Here is a 16,651-nt window from a genome sequence, read left to right on the forward strand (position 1 = left end):
TAAAGATATATATTCCTTTCATTTACTCAGTGAGTGTTAAGTTCCTAGTCATATGAAATTTAATTATACCGGATGTTGTAAGGTATACAAAGATGATCAGATGTGTGCAAAGAATAGCATAACATAACGTTCATTTTAGTTTATTATGTAAAATGCAAAAAAAGGAAGCAGTGTCCAACAACAACAAAAGGCTAAATAAATTATGATACATGGGAGAAAATATGCAGGTATTAAAAATGGTTTTTCAAAGGATGTTTTAAGAACATGAGAAAATGGCAAAAAAAATGAGAGATTAAAAAAAACAACAACACAAGTTTCTATATTACTCTCAATTCACCAGTAGCAGAGCATAAATCTATATCGTCAATTGAGAGAGCAACTTATATTATCTATTTGAATGATTACTATGACCCAGCAGTTTCACTTTTCACTATCCTGCCAGAAAAACATTTATAGATGAAAGTAGGAAAGCAAATTATTTCAATGCAACATTATATGTAAGAAGAAAAAAATAGGAAACTTTCAAAAGGTTCATTAATAAAAAGTTAATATATAAACTATGGAATACTCTGTGACAGGTAAATATTAATAATAGTCATATTAAGGTATAAAATTAACATTTTTAGTTAACTACTGAAATATACATATAGAAAATTACATAAATCATGCATGTATAACTCAAGTAATTTTCACAATGTGAAGAGACCTACGTAACCAACACTAAGATCAAATATCACTAGTTCTCCAGAAGCCTTCCTTTTGTGCTATTTAGTCACTACCATTGTTCAAAAGGATATTCTGGCTCTTATTTGTTCCTTACCTTATTGCAGTAGTTTGGGCTTCTAGCACAATGCTTACTGGAAGTGGGGAGAACAATACTCCTGTATCATTCCCTATCTCAAAGGGAAAACTTTCATTATTTCATTATTAACTATGATGTTTACAGTGGATTTACTCTTGATTAAGGACATTTCCTTATATTCGTATTTGCTAAGAGTTTTTTATTATGGATGGGTGTGGAATTTTTTCAAATGCTTCTTTTTTTTTTTTTTTTTTTTTCAAATGCTTCTTTTTTTTAATCTATGAAATAATCACATGATTTTTCTCCTAATGTAGTAAATTATAGTAATTTGTTTTTGTTTTTTAAAATTTTATTTGAATTCAATTAACATGTAATATATTATTGGTTTCAGAGATGGAGTTTAGTGATTCATCAGTCTTATATAATACCCAGAGCTCATTACATCATGTGCCCTCCTTAATGTACATCACCCAGTTAACTCCATCTCCTCCCCTCTAGCAACCCTCTGTTTGTTTCCTATGATTAAGAGTCTCTCTCTCTTTTTTTAAATGATTAAGAGTCTCTTATGGTTTGTCTCCCTCTCTGACTTTGTCTTGTTTTAATTTTTTCCTCTCTTCCTCTATAATCCTCTCTTTTGTTTCTTAAATTCTACATATGCATGAAATCAGGTAATAACTGTCTTTCTTTGATTGAGTTATTTTGCTTAGTATAACATCCTCTAGTTACATCTGCATCACTGCAAATGGCAAGATTTCATTATTTTTGGATGGCTGAGTAATATTCCATATAGTAATTTATTTTCAAATAAAAAATCAACTTCACATTTATGAAATAAATTACACATAATTTGCTTTGCTAATGTTTTGTTTAGGATTTCTATATCTATATCCAGTACAGGTTTGTTAATCTTGCTTTTTGGTATATTTCTTATAAGGTTTTGGTGTCAAAGCTACTCTGATCTTATTAAATAAATTGGCAAATAGTCTTATTTTCTCTACTATTAGGGAAAGTTCATTTAAGACTGATGTTATTTCATCCTTAATGTTATGAAGAATTCACTAGTAAAGCACGTGAGTCAGAAGATGTCTTTGAGAAAAGATTTTAAATTTCAGATTCAATTGCTTTGATAAGTAACAGACCATTTAGATTTTCTATTTCTTTTTATGTCAGTTTGGTAAGTTTTTAAAATTCATTTTATCATTTGATCTAAATTTTAAAATTATTTCCATGATGTTTTTCATAATATTTTTTAAAGCTTGTGAACTTTTCATTCTTAATATTATTTTGTTCATTCTCTCTCTTTTTTGATCAGATTTAAAGATTCATTGATTTCATTCTTCTTTTCAAAGAATCAACTTTTGACTTTGTTGATGCTTTTCTAATGTATATTTGGTTTCAATTCTTTGATTCTTGCTCTTATCGTTCTCCTCCTTTCTTTTGAGTTCAACTTGTTAATTTTTTGCCAAATTTTTGAGATGGATACTTAGATCATTATTCATGTTTTCTTTTCAGACACATTATGTGCCTTACTATGTATACTTATATAAATACATAACATATATATCTCTTAACATAAATTTTCTCTTAGCACAGTGTTAACTGCATCCATGTTTTTGTATTTCTAAACTTAAAAAAATGAACATTAGCACTTAGAATAAGAACTCCAATAACTACATTATCGATTAGAAACGTGTTATCTTTTACCGTTAGAATACAGTATATTCAAAAAAGATGATAAAAGATAGTAAGTGATAATGTTTTAAATGAAAAATATATAAATCTGAGGGAGAAATGCTATATTCTGCTAAGAAAATGAGGGAAGCCTTTGTCAAAGGGGTAGTTACTGGGCTGAAATAAACCAGTAACCTAAATTATTCGTTACAAGTCCCTTTATTTCGGATATTTCTTTATTAATGATAGTACAAAAACACACATGAAAACTTTACTAAATGCTTACTATGATAGACTGTTATAAATACTACATATTTGATCATTATAAGTAACCTATTAGATAGCTAGTGTTGCTATTATCTTCTTTTACAAATAGGTGCACTAAGGCACTGAGGAATCAAATGACTTGCTGAAGATCAAGGAAGTAAGTAGTAGAGCTCAAATATGAACCTGGGTTGCCTGGCTACAGAGTCCATGTGATTCAACCCTGAACTACCTGCTTCTTTTAAAAGGTTTTTGTAAAATGAAATTATAATTGAATTCTGTCTTCTAGTGATAATTGTTTCATTTCAGATAATTCTTTTGAACTAGAACTTTTACTGATTTTTTATCTAATCAAATATCATGACATAAATATTAATACTTGCTATGACATGAATCCATTTAAGTTAATTTAGAGCAAAATTTACCTTGACTCTACTGGAAAAGGTTCATAAAGAAATTTTTTGTAAAAGTCTTTCTTTATGTCATGAACCAGAATTACAGCTTTGCCTTGGTCATCAAACTGAGGCCTCCCAGCACGCCCCATCATCTGGAGTACATCTATAAAAAAGAGAACAGGAGATATTACACAATGTGGGAGATAGCACAAGGTATATTAAGTGATTATAGCATGGTTTGACAACACAACAAAATAACAAAGGATATAGAATATATTAAGAGTGTACATATTATCTCTGATATCTACTGTTGAGTTCCCTAATAATTAATTGATTTATTATGATAGAAAACTGAATCCCCACAACGGACTCTCTTCCTGTTTGGAAAAGTAAGAATGATAAGGTTCCTTCAGTTAAATGCTTAAAAATGCTGTTTAAGGGTTACTACTAGGGGCCCCTAGGTGGATCAGTTGGTTAAGTGTCCAACTTTTGGTTTCAGTTCAGGGTGTGATTTCATGGTAATGGGACAGAGGCCCACATTAGGCTCCAAGGTTAGCATGGAGTCTCCCTGTGATTCTCTCCGTTTTCCCTTGCCTCACCAACTGTGTGTGTGTTTGTGCGCTCTCTCTCAAATAAAATCCTAAAAAAAAAAGTTATTACTATTTTAATTAAACATGAAAAAGTAAGACATATATGGGTAAATCTCTTCAGCAGATTCATTTGATTATTTTTCTCTAGGAATGGACCCCATGAGTTCATTTAGGCCTTACTCTCTTCCGACTTAGGTATAAATGTTTTTTCTTTTATACTGCAGCAATCTCTGAGGTAAGAAATGATTTAGAAATAATACAGATTTTACATGTAATCACTGAGTGTAAATATACACAGTATATTTCCCTCTTCAGAACTTACTGACAATGCTTTTATCAAGTTTTAAAATACGTTAATAGAAATGTTTATGGATAAATCGTAGCAACAAACCCTTTGGTTCTAGAAGTGCCATGAAGTATTTCTAGTGAAACAGATTTAAATAGTATAATGTTTAACTATAATTTATAAAGTTGCTAATTGCTGCTAACCAGTACTCTTTATCTTTTTGTGAATTTGAAACCATTAGTTATGCTTTTGAAATTTATTAACAAATTAGGTAAGTAAAAGTAAATAAAACAGCTCAGTACTTTGAACAGTATTTGTGTTGAAACAAAAATTTACAATTTGCTCATCATATGTTCAAATGAGATCAATCTCTACAATTCAATCCATGAAAATTCAGATTAAGGCTAAAATAGAAGCTTAATGTATCTGTAAATTTAAAAAAAATTACCTGTAATGGGAAAATCCACATAACGTCTTGTTTTTCCATCATAATATTCTGTTCCCTTAATAATTACTAAATGAGCTGGAAAGTTTACACCCCATGCTAATGTACTTGTAGCGATCAGAACCTAGAAAATAAAATAAATTTAACTAAAACATAACTATTAAGTTACATTTGAATATCTGTTTATGAAAAATAAAATACCTGAACTTTGCAGTTTACAAACAGCTCCTCTACTGTTTTTCGGTCCCTCTCATGTAGTCCAGCATGATGCATTCCTATTCCAAAAGCAAGTGTCAGCTTCAGGTTGGAATCTCTTAGTGTTCCAATGATGTTCTCCATCTGCAAATAAAAAGCACAATTACAGGATGTAGGTTCATTAGCTTTAAAATTTTCAGACTAAGGAACGCCTGGGTGGCTCAGCGGGTGAGCATCTGTCTTCGGCTTAGGGCATGATCCCGGGGTTCTGGGATCGAGTCCCACATAGAGCTCCTTGCATGAAGCCTGCTTCTCCATCTGCCTATGTCTCTGCCTCTCTCTTTGTGTCTCTCATGAATAAATGAATAAAATCTTAAAAATTTTTTTTTCAGACTAAGATTATATTTGACTAATTTTGTTTTTTTGATTCTTAGGCTACATAAACAAATATACACACCTTATCTAGAGTTATGATTAAAGTTGAATTAATGGAAAAGAATAGTTAGAATGTATATCCTAAATAAATTAAAGTTTAATGTCATCCATTTTATTCTCATACAACAAGGGAAAAAATCTGTGGATAAATGGCAATATCTTCTTAAGTGAGTAACAACTATTAAAAAGGATATAATGTTGCCTAAAATTTTTCAGTGTCTTGTTCATCTCTATAATAGAAAAACCTTCCACCTTTTTGGCTCAGTGCTAAAAATTTTAAAAACATGGACAAAAAAATTAATGGAAAAAAATCAGTCATAATTCCACTGAACAGTCAGGAATTACTCAAATTTAGGCTTTCTCACTGAACTTAATGACCCAGGGCAAGTCATATAACCTCTCTGAGCCTCTGCTTCTCTATTTAAAAAAATCAACTGGTATATTTTTGTTTACTTCTCATTTCTTTAATCAACAGTGCAGTTAAATACTTTTCATATTTACTAGCATTTTTTAGTAAATTATCTTTTCATTTTTTAAGTGGACATGATAGTATTTTTTCTTATTGGTTTGTAATGGTTCTTTATCTATTAGAGTATTGTTAAGCTATTTATGTAGTACAGTTATTTCATTTCCAGCCTCAGTTTAGCTCACTAAGTTTTCATATGTCTAAAGAATTCCTGAAACTTGTATCTTATATTATCTCTGAATATTCTATCACTTTCTATTCTACATGGAAAATACTTAATGCAACACAGATTTTATGGCAACAGAAGCAAATCTTATTTTCTTATAAAACTTACTCCCTGTAAAAAACTAAATAGAAAGCCTAATCTCTTTCTGTTTATTTATTTATTTTAAAGATTTTATTTATTTATTCATTAGAGACACACACAGAGAGAGGCAGAGACATAGGCAGAGGGAGAAGCAGGCTCCATGCAGGGAGCCTGATGTGGGACTCGATCTCAGGACTCTAGGATCACGCCCTGGGCCAAAGGCAGGTGCTAAACCGCTGCGCCACGCAGGGATCCCCTCTCTTTCTGTTTAATGACGGACCTCTACTGGTCCTTCAAGCAGAGGATGACACAAGATGCACTATCGGGATCTTCTTTTTGGACAACTCCACGAGGGGAGTAATGTAGAGATCAAAAGGCTTGAGAATATATGATCAGTTAAAAGAATGACATTTCAGCTATATCTATAGCTTAACTACCATATTCTAACAGTGAACAACAGCGGAGGATAAACTTCAAAATGGGTACATGTATAATTTTTATATTTCTGAAGACTGAGATAGTATAAACCGATCTTGTCTTCAGATCTCATTTCTTTTTTTTTTCCTTCCACTATTAACTGCCTATAATATACAAAAATATACTTGCAATATATTTACTTTCTTGGTTGTGAAGAAACCAATAACAGCTCACAAAAGTCTCACAAAACTTCAGCTGGCTGCTGCAGTTTAGCAAAAATGCCTAAGACGATACACACATACATGAAGCACTCCAACTGCTTTCTTACTCATTGTATTTTCAATGGTCAGAGAAATTTTCCAATTTTTTTTTATGTGGGAAGAAGTTGTTTTTACACTAATAATCCAAAAAAAATAGGAAGATGAAATTTGCCTTCTTAATACTTCTTAATGTATAAAACCACTGCATAGAAACAAAATAATAGTTTAACCATATACACGTTATCAACTTTCCCTGAACTGAACACAGTATACAAACAGTTTGTTATGCTTCACAATTACAGTATGGTCACCTGATATTCCTGAATACTCATTTTATAAACTGTTAAGCAAGAATATGGAAGTGCATTAATACAAATCCACTTTACCTTTAAGATTAGCAAAGGATAAGTAAGTTGACTACAAATGTTTGCTATAAAGAAAGGTGCTTGTTTTCTCATAAATTATATGTTAGCCATTCTCAAGTGACAGCCTATTATCCATTTTTTTTTGTTCAATAGTTCACTGCATAAATATCTTCAATTTAAACTATCAAGAATTAATGTACTGATATTCTTGCATGACAATTAATTTCAGGGATTATTTTTTCAATTTTATAATTTAATAACAGTATAACTTTCAAACTTGTAAAATTTATAGTGCTCCATGGCAATGCCGATCATACCCCTCAAAATGTAACATTTACTATAGGAGAGCTAAAGAATCCTATGGCAGGAGGTTTGGTGAGGCATTAATATCCTGTCCTTTCCCATCAGGGAAAGCTGTTTCTCATTCTCCCTGCCCCCACTTTCACATAAATCAATGCATTAAAGAACTATTTGCCTATCTGAAATGGCAAAGACCTAAAATCCTCATGAGGACAATTACAAAAAACAACTTCATTTATTACATAGTTACTGTGGATGAATTCTGAGTTATTTGAACATCATAAAAAAGCAAAATTTATAGTAATGTTACTCAGTCATTAAGCATAACATACTACCAGTACAGCTTGTTTAAATTTGAAAATATAAATTATTATTTTTTTTTTTTTTTTTGAAAATATAAATTATTGATTAAATTCTATATACTTCTCATTAGATTATATACTTAAAAGTGTTTCATCCTGATCATGATGTAATTCAAGCAAAATTTTTGAGAAACTTAGGATAATGAAGGATTAAAATTTGGTCATACATATTATTTGTTGAGTACTTATTGTGTGTCAGGCATTGTGCTTAACACTTTACAAAGACTATCACATTTAATCTTTTACCTAAAATAATAAAGCTCTAATGTAACACTCAATTCATTTACACAACCTAGTATATTTCAAATTAAAAGATCCAGTGATCTTGAATACTACAGAGTAGATACTCTCAACCCTGGTTCCATGAGGGAATTAAATCCACAAAAAATATTTGAATTACATTCTTTTTAAGTTTTTCAAAAGATAGTACCGTTCTATATGGTTAAGAGAAAAGTTCACTTACTACATGCAATGGATGTCTCAAGACATTACAGCTTAATTCTTGCTAAGAAAGGCTGCTACAGAATTTTAATAAGAATAATTATGAAAATTAAAACACTGATGGACGAAGTTTTAATTCCACAATTCATTTCTATTCAACCAACATTTGTAATGTATAGGTAACTTTCTAACCATCTTTGAAATATGTTTGACTACCTGATAGTTATATAAAAAAAATTATTCAATATTATAAATAAAAGAAAAAAAGATCTATATTTCTCAAAGTAGTGGCCTTTTTTTTTTAGGGTAATGGGGGAGGAGGCACATATGTAAACTGTTGAACCAATTACTTTAACTTAATAGAATTTTTTTTATATTTTAAATTTATTATACTCAAAAGCTTTTGTAGAAATATAGGATTCCATTTAAGTAGATACATTACTCTGTGCCTGAAATACATTCCAGTCAGAATATAATTCAGTGAGTTGATGACAATGCTGGCTCCAAAAGAAAGGAGGAGACCAGATTGGACAAGAATGAGCTAACAGATTGTACAGCCCAATTCTGTCCCTTTGAGTGTGATATATTGTTTCAAGATGCTAAAAACCCATACTTTCTCAAAGCATATCTGTTGTGCTGGTTTTCCCATTTTCACAGAATCCTCATTATCAGAAAACTCTGTACTCTTTTCAAAGCACGTCAGACTCAGACCATATGCCACTGAATAATGCTTATCAATTGTCTAAAATGCTCAATAAAAGATGCAGCATACAGAAGAATAATGTAAGTTACGAAGACTTTTTAAAAATAAAGATAATTAAATATATCACATCTGGTACAGATGTTAAAGTTAAAACATGTCCTTATAATTACCAAGGGTTAATTTCTTAAAATACACTTCTGTATGATAAACCCCATACACTGAAGGGGAAAAAAACTAAAATTAAAGAAGCACTTTCGAACATTCTACTGATCTACTAAGGGAAAAGAAATTTTAAAATAGTATTAATTAAATAACGACAGTAAGTTTCTAATCTTTGCCAATACTTGTCATAATATATTCCTTGTTGTCCTCTCTGAAGCCCCAATGACACCTGAAAATGATTTACCATACTGTTAATACATAAATATATTTATATGTATAATTAAGGATAGGATTACATGTGAATTAAGTATATAAATGAAATCTAAACAATAACGTGTAAATCTCTGCTCTGTCTGCTAAACAAACAATACTATTTTCAGTGTTTGCTACTTAGTTTGTCCTAATTCTTATGATAGCAATTTCAAAACTGGGTTGTAGGCTGAAATATTAAATATTTTTCCTTATTAATATTTCTAATTTAACTCACTATGCTCTTGGTAGGTAATTCAAGTCAGTGCTTCATATTTATTCTGGAATATACATTTTATGCTTATTTCTGTTTTTGGAAAGTTCAGATTCTAATACATGTTTGGAGACTATTTCCATCTATTCCAAAGCTTTTAACGAAGCTGATGAAAAGGACGTTATAAAATTAATTTGCTACGGTAGCAGAATTTTAAGGAACAAATACTGTATTAATATGAATTAAATTGGTGGAGGAACATAAGCAAAATATTATAAAAATAATAGCAAATTTAACTACAGAGATTTCAGAAAAAAAGAACTTGTCTACTTAAAACATATTTGATGTTGCTATACTGTAACGGTAATAACAGTTAACAGTTATTGTACATTTACCTCTATTCCAGGCTTATTCTAACTATACTAAATAACTTATTGCACCTAATACTTATCAACAATCCTGTAAGGATAGATGATTATTATTATTTTTTATAGATGAAAGGGTAAGGCTCAGAGGCTGAACACTCCATCAAGGTCATGTAGCTTGTAATGGGCAGTCAGTATTGACCCCAGGAGGCCTGGCTCCAGTCCCTGGTCTCAACCACAATGCCACCTTCTAATTACCACACAAGTGTGATATACTTAAAATAACTACTTAAAATAATGGAATTATTCATTTGGCTTAAGTCTGGGCATTACTGTTTTAGACTGTGGGCAAAAAAACAGGTAGGATCTGAAATAATGAACTATGTACTGCACTCACATAACTGGGGAGCTATGAAGATGTTTAACAAATGTATTTATTCTTTAGTATTTGAGTATTTCCAGTCCTATGCCTAAAAATTAAGAGTATCTAAAAGTATCTTTTTTATAAACTAAAATGTCACCACTCATGACTGAGGACGGCATAGTTCTTGTTGGTTGCCTGTGTTTGATATTGGAGCTACTGACTTTTCTGTTTTTACTGTATGTTCCCATCCTTATCAAAACACATATGTGTGCTGTGACTTTTCCATATTCTCTAGCCAGTATGTTGTCAAAGATTTCAGTTACTGTATGGCAGAGTGAGAAAACAAAGTTTCTGGGTCAGCTGGCTTGGTCTGGAGTTTCTGATCTCCATTTATTTTATTGGGCAAATTACTGAATTCTTTCAAGTTTCAATTTTTGTATCTGTAAGACTGGGATAACAAGAACAATCCTCCCAGAATTCATGATTAAATGACATAATATAAGCCTTTAATGGACTATACTCCATAAACATATCAATTATTACTAAGCATAAGACCTTTGCCTCTTTCTTCATTAAGACATGCATGATATCAACTATGGCAAAATAAAAAAACCTTGTATCTTGTAGCTGCTTTGGATTACATAACTATTCTATAAGGACCAACTAAATTCAAATGTCCAATGTTCAGCAAATCTGTGGATAATGTCTGTTTTGATACTTAATATTCTTAGTCTAATAGGTTCTCTACTCGTCAGTCATTAAGAGGTCTGTGGCCTGATCAAAATAGAAAGCACTTGGGATGAGACTTCTGTATCACAAGCTAAATCTGTTTTGGTTTGATAATAAAACAGATTTTCAAGTTGAAAATGTGGTTACGCTCTATTAAGCTCAACTTAATTTCTGATTTTCAATAATTTCAGAGTCCGTTCTCAAAGCCTAGTACTAACTTCTTACCTATAAGGAAGAGGTCAATTTATATGTTCAATGAAAAACCAAATGAATCAAAAGAACTATAGAAAACTGTCATTAGGGGTGCCTGGGGGGCTCAGTAGGTTAAACTTCTGCCTTCTCAGGTCATGATCCCAGGATCTTGGGATTGAGCCCTGCATTGGGCTCCCTGCTCAGTGGGAAGCCTGTTTCTTCCTCTCCCACTGCCTCTGCTTGTGCTCTCTCTGTGTTAAATAAATTAATAAAATCTTAAAAAAAAAAAAAAAAAAAAAAAAAAAGGAAAGAAAACTGTCATTAGGAGAAACCACCAAATTTGAACTTGTGATTATGAGTGGTCAGAGTTGCTGCTTGGCACGTTCATTCAGGATGCCTGAGTGCTAAATCCCATGGGTGTTTCTCGGCTCATCTCACTTAACTCCCAATAATATTTGAGGTAGTTAAGCCCCCTCTCCTTCACAAAATCTTGTCTACAATGTTTTATGACTTTCCTTACTGACATTACCTTCTCAGTGTTCTCTGCCGGCTTCCTCATTTTCTACCCAAGCTCTACCTTGAGTTCCTTTCAACGCCTGGCCCTCTGGTTCTCCAAACACTGTCCCAGAGTCTCCTGTGCTTACCTGGGTGGAAAGGCTGCTTCTATGATGACGCTCCCAAGTTCATATGTTCATTTCATATCCTCTGTGGGATTTATAGACTTCCTATATCTAGTTGACCTGAATGTCTTGGAAGTACAAAAAAATATAACTTTTTTCTTTTTCTCCTCCTCTTGGCCTCAAATCTGTCTTCTACTTCCTTTTCATCCTATACTTTCAGGTCTCCCCATTTATAAAATGACACCATTATTTCCTCAGATGTTTATAGTTAATAACTGGGGAGTCACTCTTGATTCTTTTTATTTTCCCAACCTCCATTTCTCACCTACTGAATCTAGGCCAAGATACCTTTCCATTCTCACTGTCACCACCCTAGGTGGCCCCTAGGTCCATTCATCATTAATTCCATGGTTAACCTCCACTTCGATCCATTTTCCACTAAGCGGCAAAAGTAATCTTAAAATGCAAATTGGACTAAGTAATTTCCGTTGCTTAAAACCTTTTAACTAGTTTCACTTCTTTCTTTTCTCTTCCCTTCACTTCTGAATATAGTGTGTGTTGGTTGTAGGGAACTTTATAATTTAGTCTACTGGCTAGAGAATATTGAGATGGGATTGCAAAAGAACCAGAGAGCGATTAGATATAACCAGCTAAAGTTTTGTAAAAGACTACACCACAGACAGCCAGCATCTGAATATTTCCTCCTATATAGAGGCCAAAAAGGGGAAGATTTTCCCTGCTGCATGCTTAAAAGTGATGCTCAGGCCTTCTCATATTTCTGTCTTGGATTTGAAGGCTGAGAGAGTAATGTTAAAACCCAACAATAGTTTGAGGTTAATGATGGAAGTGGTGGTTATCAAACTGAGAATCCAAGGGACATGGAAGTATATGCTCACAAACTTTTGAAATCACTTCTTGATGAGAAATATGGAAGGATATTACTTTTGACGTTTCCTCATGCTGCAGTATGATTTCATATCAATGATACACTTGAAGGGGTGTTCCAGCTTCCTAATACTTTATTTTGAAGATTTACTGGGTTAAGAAGATAGATGCATTAATTTTTTTTTTCCTTTGCTGACCCACCTACCTACTTGGCTCTGCCACAGAACATCAGTCTGGAACTGTGCAAGAAGCAGCAACAGGAATGTCACTAAGCTTCTAGTCCAGGATACTATGGAAAGTAACTCTTATAAAGATTAAAGTGTTAAAAAAGTCCTCCTATTTTAAGGTAATTAGGGGATTCAACAACTGGAAGACCTGCTTTATAGGTTTTTGGTATAATCTGAATTTGCAAAGCAATCAGTTATGGAGAGAGAAGGGAGACAATGAAACAATTTTATTACCGATTTCACCTACTTTTTCATCATAATTCCAATAATAAAAATATCTCTAAAAAACTAGAAAAGCAGAAGATAAATTTATTTATAAATCTATGGAGGGAAAGAGGAATATCTACATTTATAAGTAGTAGAAGGAATACCATAAGTACCAAAGTACCATATTAACTGACTGTATCATATAAAATGCAAAAACTTTTTTTTTTAAGTTTTTTTTAAACTTATTCATTAGAAAAGAGAAGGAGAGGAGAGAGACACTCAAGTATACTCTGCACTTAGTGCACAGCCCCTTGTGGGGCTTGATTTTATGACCCAAGCTAAAACCGAGAGTTGGATGCTTAACTGTGTCACCTAGCCACCCCAAAATGCAAAATCTACTATTTGTAAAAAGCTATAAGACAAAAAGACATCCAAGGAATTAGCAAAATTAATAAGAGCAGATGAGGGACTAATGTGTGTATATGTACGTAGTAATAAATATTTATGGAAAAGATTGTTATATGAAGTTTCAGAGGGGTGTGTGTGTGTGTGTGTGTTTTCTTTTTTAAAGATTTATTTATTCATGATAGACATACACACACACAGAGAGAGAGAGAAAGAGAGAGAGAGAGAGAGGCAGAAACACAGGCAGAGGGAGAAGCAGGCTCCATGCAGGGAGTCCGACGTGGGACTCGATCCCGAGTCTCCAGGATCAGGCCCTGGACTGAAGGTGGTGCTAAACCGCTGAGCCACCTGGGCTGCCCTGTCTGTGTGTTTTAATTTGCTAAGGCTCTTATACAAATCTATTAAGAAAAATGCTACACTGCAAAAGATAAAAGTCCAAAGGAACAGACAAAAAAAAAAAAGACCAATAGTAAACAAATATATGAAAAAAAGTTCAATCACACAAAAATCAAGATGTACATTAAAATAATAAGGAATATTTTACTTATAATATATCAATAAGTTACAACAAATGAGGATATGGTAAAACTGTTACTCTCATATACTGCTGATGATACATGTATCAATGGTAAGAACATCATTTGGTACAACCCTTTTGGAAAATAATTAGTAGTATATATGAAAAGGTATAAGAATATCCATATTATTTGACTCATTAATTTTAAGTTTATAATGAGGAAATAAGTCTAAATAAAGAAAAACCTATGATAATGATGCACGATTATTTAATGGGATAGCCAATTAGTAGAATATAATTGTGTAGACATGAAAAATTACAGTTGCTTCAATTTTAAGGATGTTTACTACTTCATTGCGGGATAACAACAGGTTTCTAATTTTCACATTTGGTGTTTTCTAAATTTTTTAGAATGGTCATGTTATATATTTTAAAGAAAGTTAATTTTGCAAAATTGATTCTAAGTTCCATGAGGGCAGTGAACACTCAAATAGAAAAACAAATATGAATATTATAATATATATACGTGATGATGTTAAAGGGAAGAGATGAAATATGGGTATATAAAAAAAAGTATTAATCAGGAAAATATTGCAAGAAAACACATCAAAATATTAATAGTGTTAAGGTGGCAGTATTATGCATTTCCTATTTTTTCTCTAAATTTCTGCCTTGCTAAATTAAATTTTTAGTATGGATTAAAACTAAACATCATTAAATGTGTAATTTCCATTATATTATAACTTGGCATGTATAAGAAATAAAAGTAAAATAGATTGCTTACCTCTCTTTCATCCATATTCAACCACTGCTTTGGATCTTCTTCAGTAGCCAGAAAGGCAATTAGTTCCAAAGCAGTAAGACGAGTTTGCCTTCTTGATGAGACAAATATCAAAACAGGTTTGGCTGGAGAATGGCTTCTAATTGCTATTGAAAAGTTGTGGAAAATAAAAGGGTAAGTTACTTATAACAGAATTTGAATGTCATTAGGATATCAAATGGATTAATGAAATTTAATGTAATTGATTTAAGTGAATTCTTGACTTGGTCATGAATTCTACTTGGATCTGTTAGCAATATTAGAGAAATGACAGGAAAGGAAAGGAGGATAAACCCACTCAGGGGGAGTTTATTGCCTGGACAGGGGAAATTTAACTGTGTTAGTTCTCAGCTATATTCTGAGCTGCTGAGGCAGGTGACACTTAGAAAAGCTGAGACCCTTCAGGTAACAGCTCTATACAAATATTCAATCAATCTAAGGTGGAGTTTTTGGATTTGTGTTTCTGCTCGCCTAAACAATGATATTACAGAGTTAATTGGTCCTGGGGTCCAGGTAGAGTCAAGTTATGTAGAGTGATGAAAACTCTGTAAGAAAAGCCACAGAAATTCCTTTTATTTTTTCATTACTCATTGATGGAATAATTGAGACTTTGTATCAATAAACTAGTCAGAGATAAGTCAAACAAAAGTTTTCCATTTTTCCCAAACATATGTGTAAGGCTTCAAGTGGAGAGATGAAGAGAATGCTGAAGAGAGTGGAAGAGAATATCATGCCTGAGTCTATATCTGAGTGATGGCACATGGAAAGTAGACATACAGAAGAGGAAATGAATAGTTTGAAACCTGAGTCATAGGACTAAAAGAAAAAATTACCTAGAGAGCCACATAAATCATTTGACCTAATTGGAAACAAGATTTCTTTACATTGGCTCCAAAATGCTGATAAGATGGCACAAGTAAAATTTATACTTATGTGTACACAGGTCTCTTAAAACAGAGATATTTAAAAGGTTTACATAATAAGTTCAACCTTTTTGTAATTTCTTGTTTGAAATGTGAGCTGCAGAATTTCTTTTTATGGATTAAGAAACTAGGTTTATAACAAAAATGTTGACATGACCTTGACTATATTTAGCCCCTAAGAGTGAGAAATGAAGCCATGATAAAATCACATTTCTAAACTCAAAGAAATATAGTGATACATTACAAGGATAATAAGTAGTTTATAAGGACAGCTACTATACTGATATCATATTTAGAGAAATACGTTTCAGTTATTTACTATTGATTTATATAACACAAAATGCTTCATTTCAATCATTGGTATGCAATTGGCCATTCCCTAAGTAAATATAAGCAATCACAATACATACCATGAAAGATAAACTCATTTATGTTATTTTTCACTCACGGCTTATCAGAATATTACAGAATATAAATGACAATGCTTTGATAAATTATATTAGAAATACAATGTTTAAAATACACATATTAGTGCAATATTGGTATCATTTGTACACATAATCATGAATGAATCTGTCTCTTTTTTAAACCTCAACATTTAATGGATTTTTGCTGCTGCAAGAACAGGTGTGGCTGAACAGCTCACGGCAGATTTATTGTTCATTAGTGATTTTATACAATGCTTCTGTGGAGGTGTAAATAATCTGAACTGCCAAGATTGGTCTCTAGTTCACAATCAATACTTTGCTTCTGTCATAAGGCTAATTACAGCAGCTAAAAAGTCACCTCACAACTGTCACCTCACAATCAACAGCAGTTCACATTAGAGAATTTATTTTGGAAGTTATTTTTAATTGATATAATAAATATTCCTTATGTAGCCTAAACAAAACATGTTTCAATGAAATAGGAGTGTTATTCTTAAATCTTTCCTGTTTGCCTAATTTGTTAGGAAGGGAAAACCAAAAAATAAAACCAAACAAAAACAGAAGCATCGTTTAAAAAAAAGGACTGAAATTTATAAGTTTTATGGTTTCTGGTAAAGATTAAGATTATGTGATTTTTTTT

General features: G+C 32.1%; 1 protein-coding gene across 7 annotated transcripts in view; it reads right to left on the bottom strand.

Moving 5' to 3' along the window:
* The window catches only part of ASCC3 (activating signal cointegrator 1 complex subunit 3), a 336,407-nt gene that overhangs the window by 87,811 nt on the left and 231,945 nt on the right, over positions 1-16,651 (bottom strand). For all 7 annotated transcript variants that reach the window (XM_038554805.1, XM_038554806.1, XM_038554808.1 and 4 more), the window contains 4 exons: positions 14,625-14,767; positions 4,655-4,792; positions 4,457-4,577; positions 3,163-3,295 (listed from right to left, as the gene is read on the bottom strand). In XM_038554805.1, coding sequence (XP_038410733.1) covers positions 3,163-3,295; positions 4,457-4,577; positions 4,655-4,792; positions 14,625-14,767 — 535 coding nt within the window. The remainder of the gene's footprint in view (positions 1-3,162; positions 3,296-4,456; positions 4,578-4,654; positions 4,793-14,624; positions 14,768-16,651) is intronic.

The sequence above is a fragment of the Canis lupus genome, chromosome 12, assembly GCF_011100685.1.
Source record: "Canis lupus familiaris isolate Mischka breed German Shepherd chromosome 12, alternate assembly UU_Cfam_GSD_1.0, whole genome shotgun sequence".
Taxonomy (NCBI): Eukaryota; Metazoa; Chordata; class Mammalia; order Carnivora; family Canidae; genus Canis; species Canis lupus.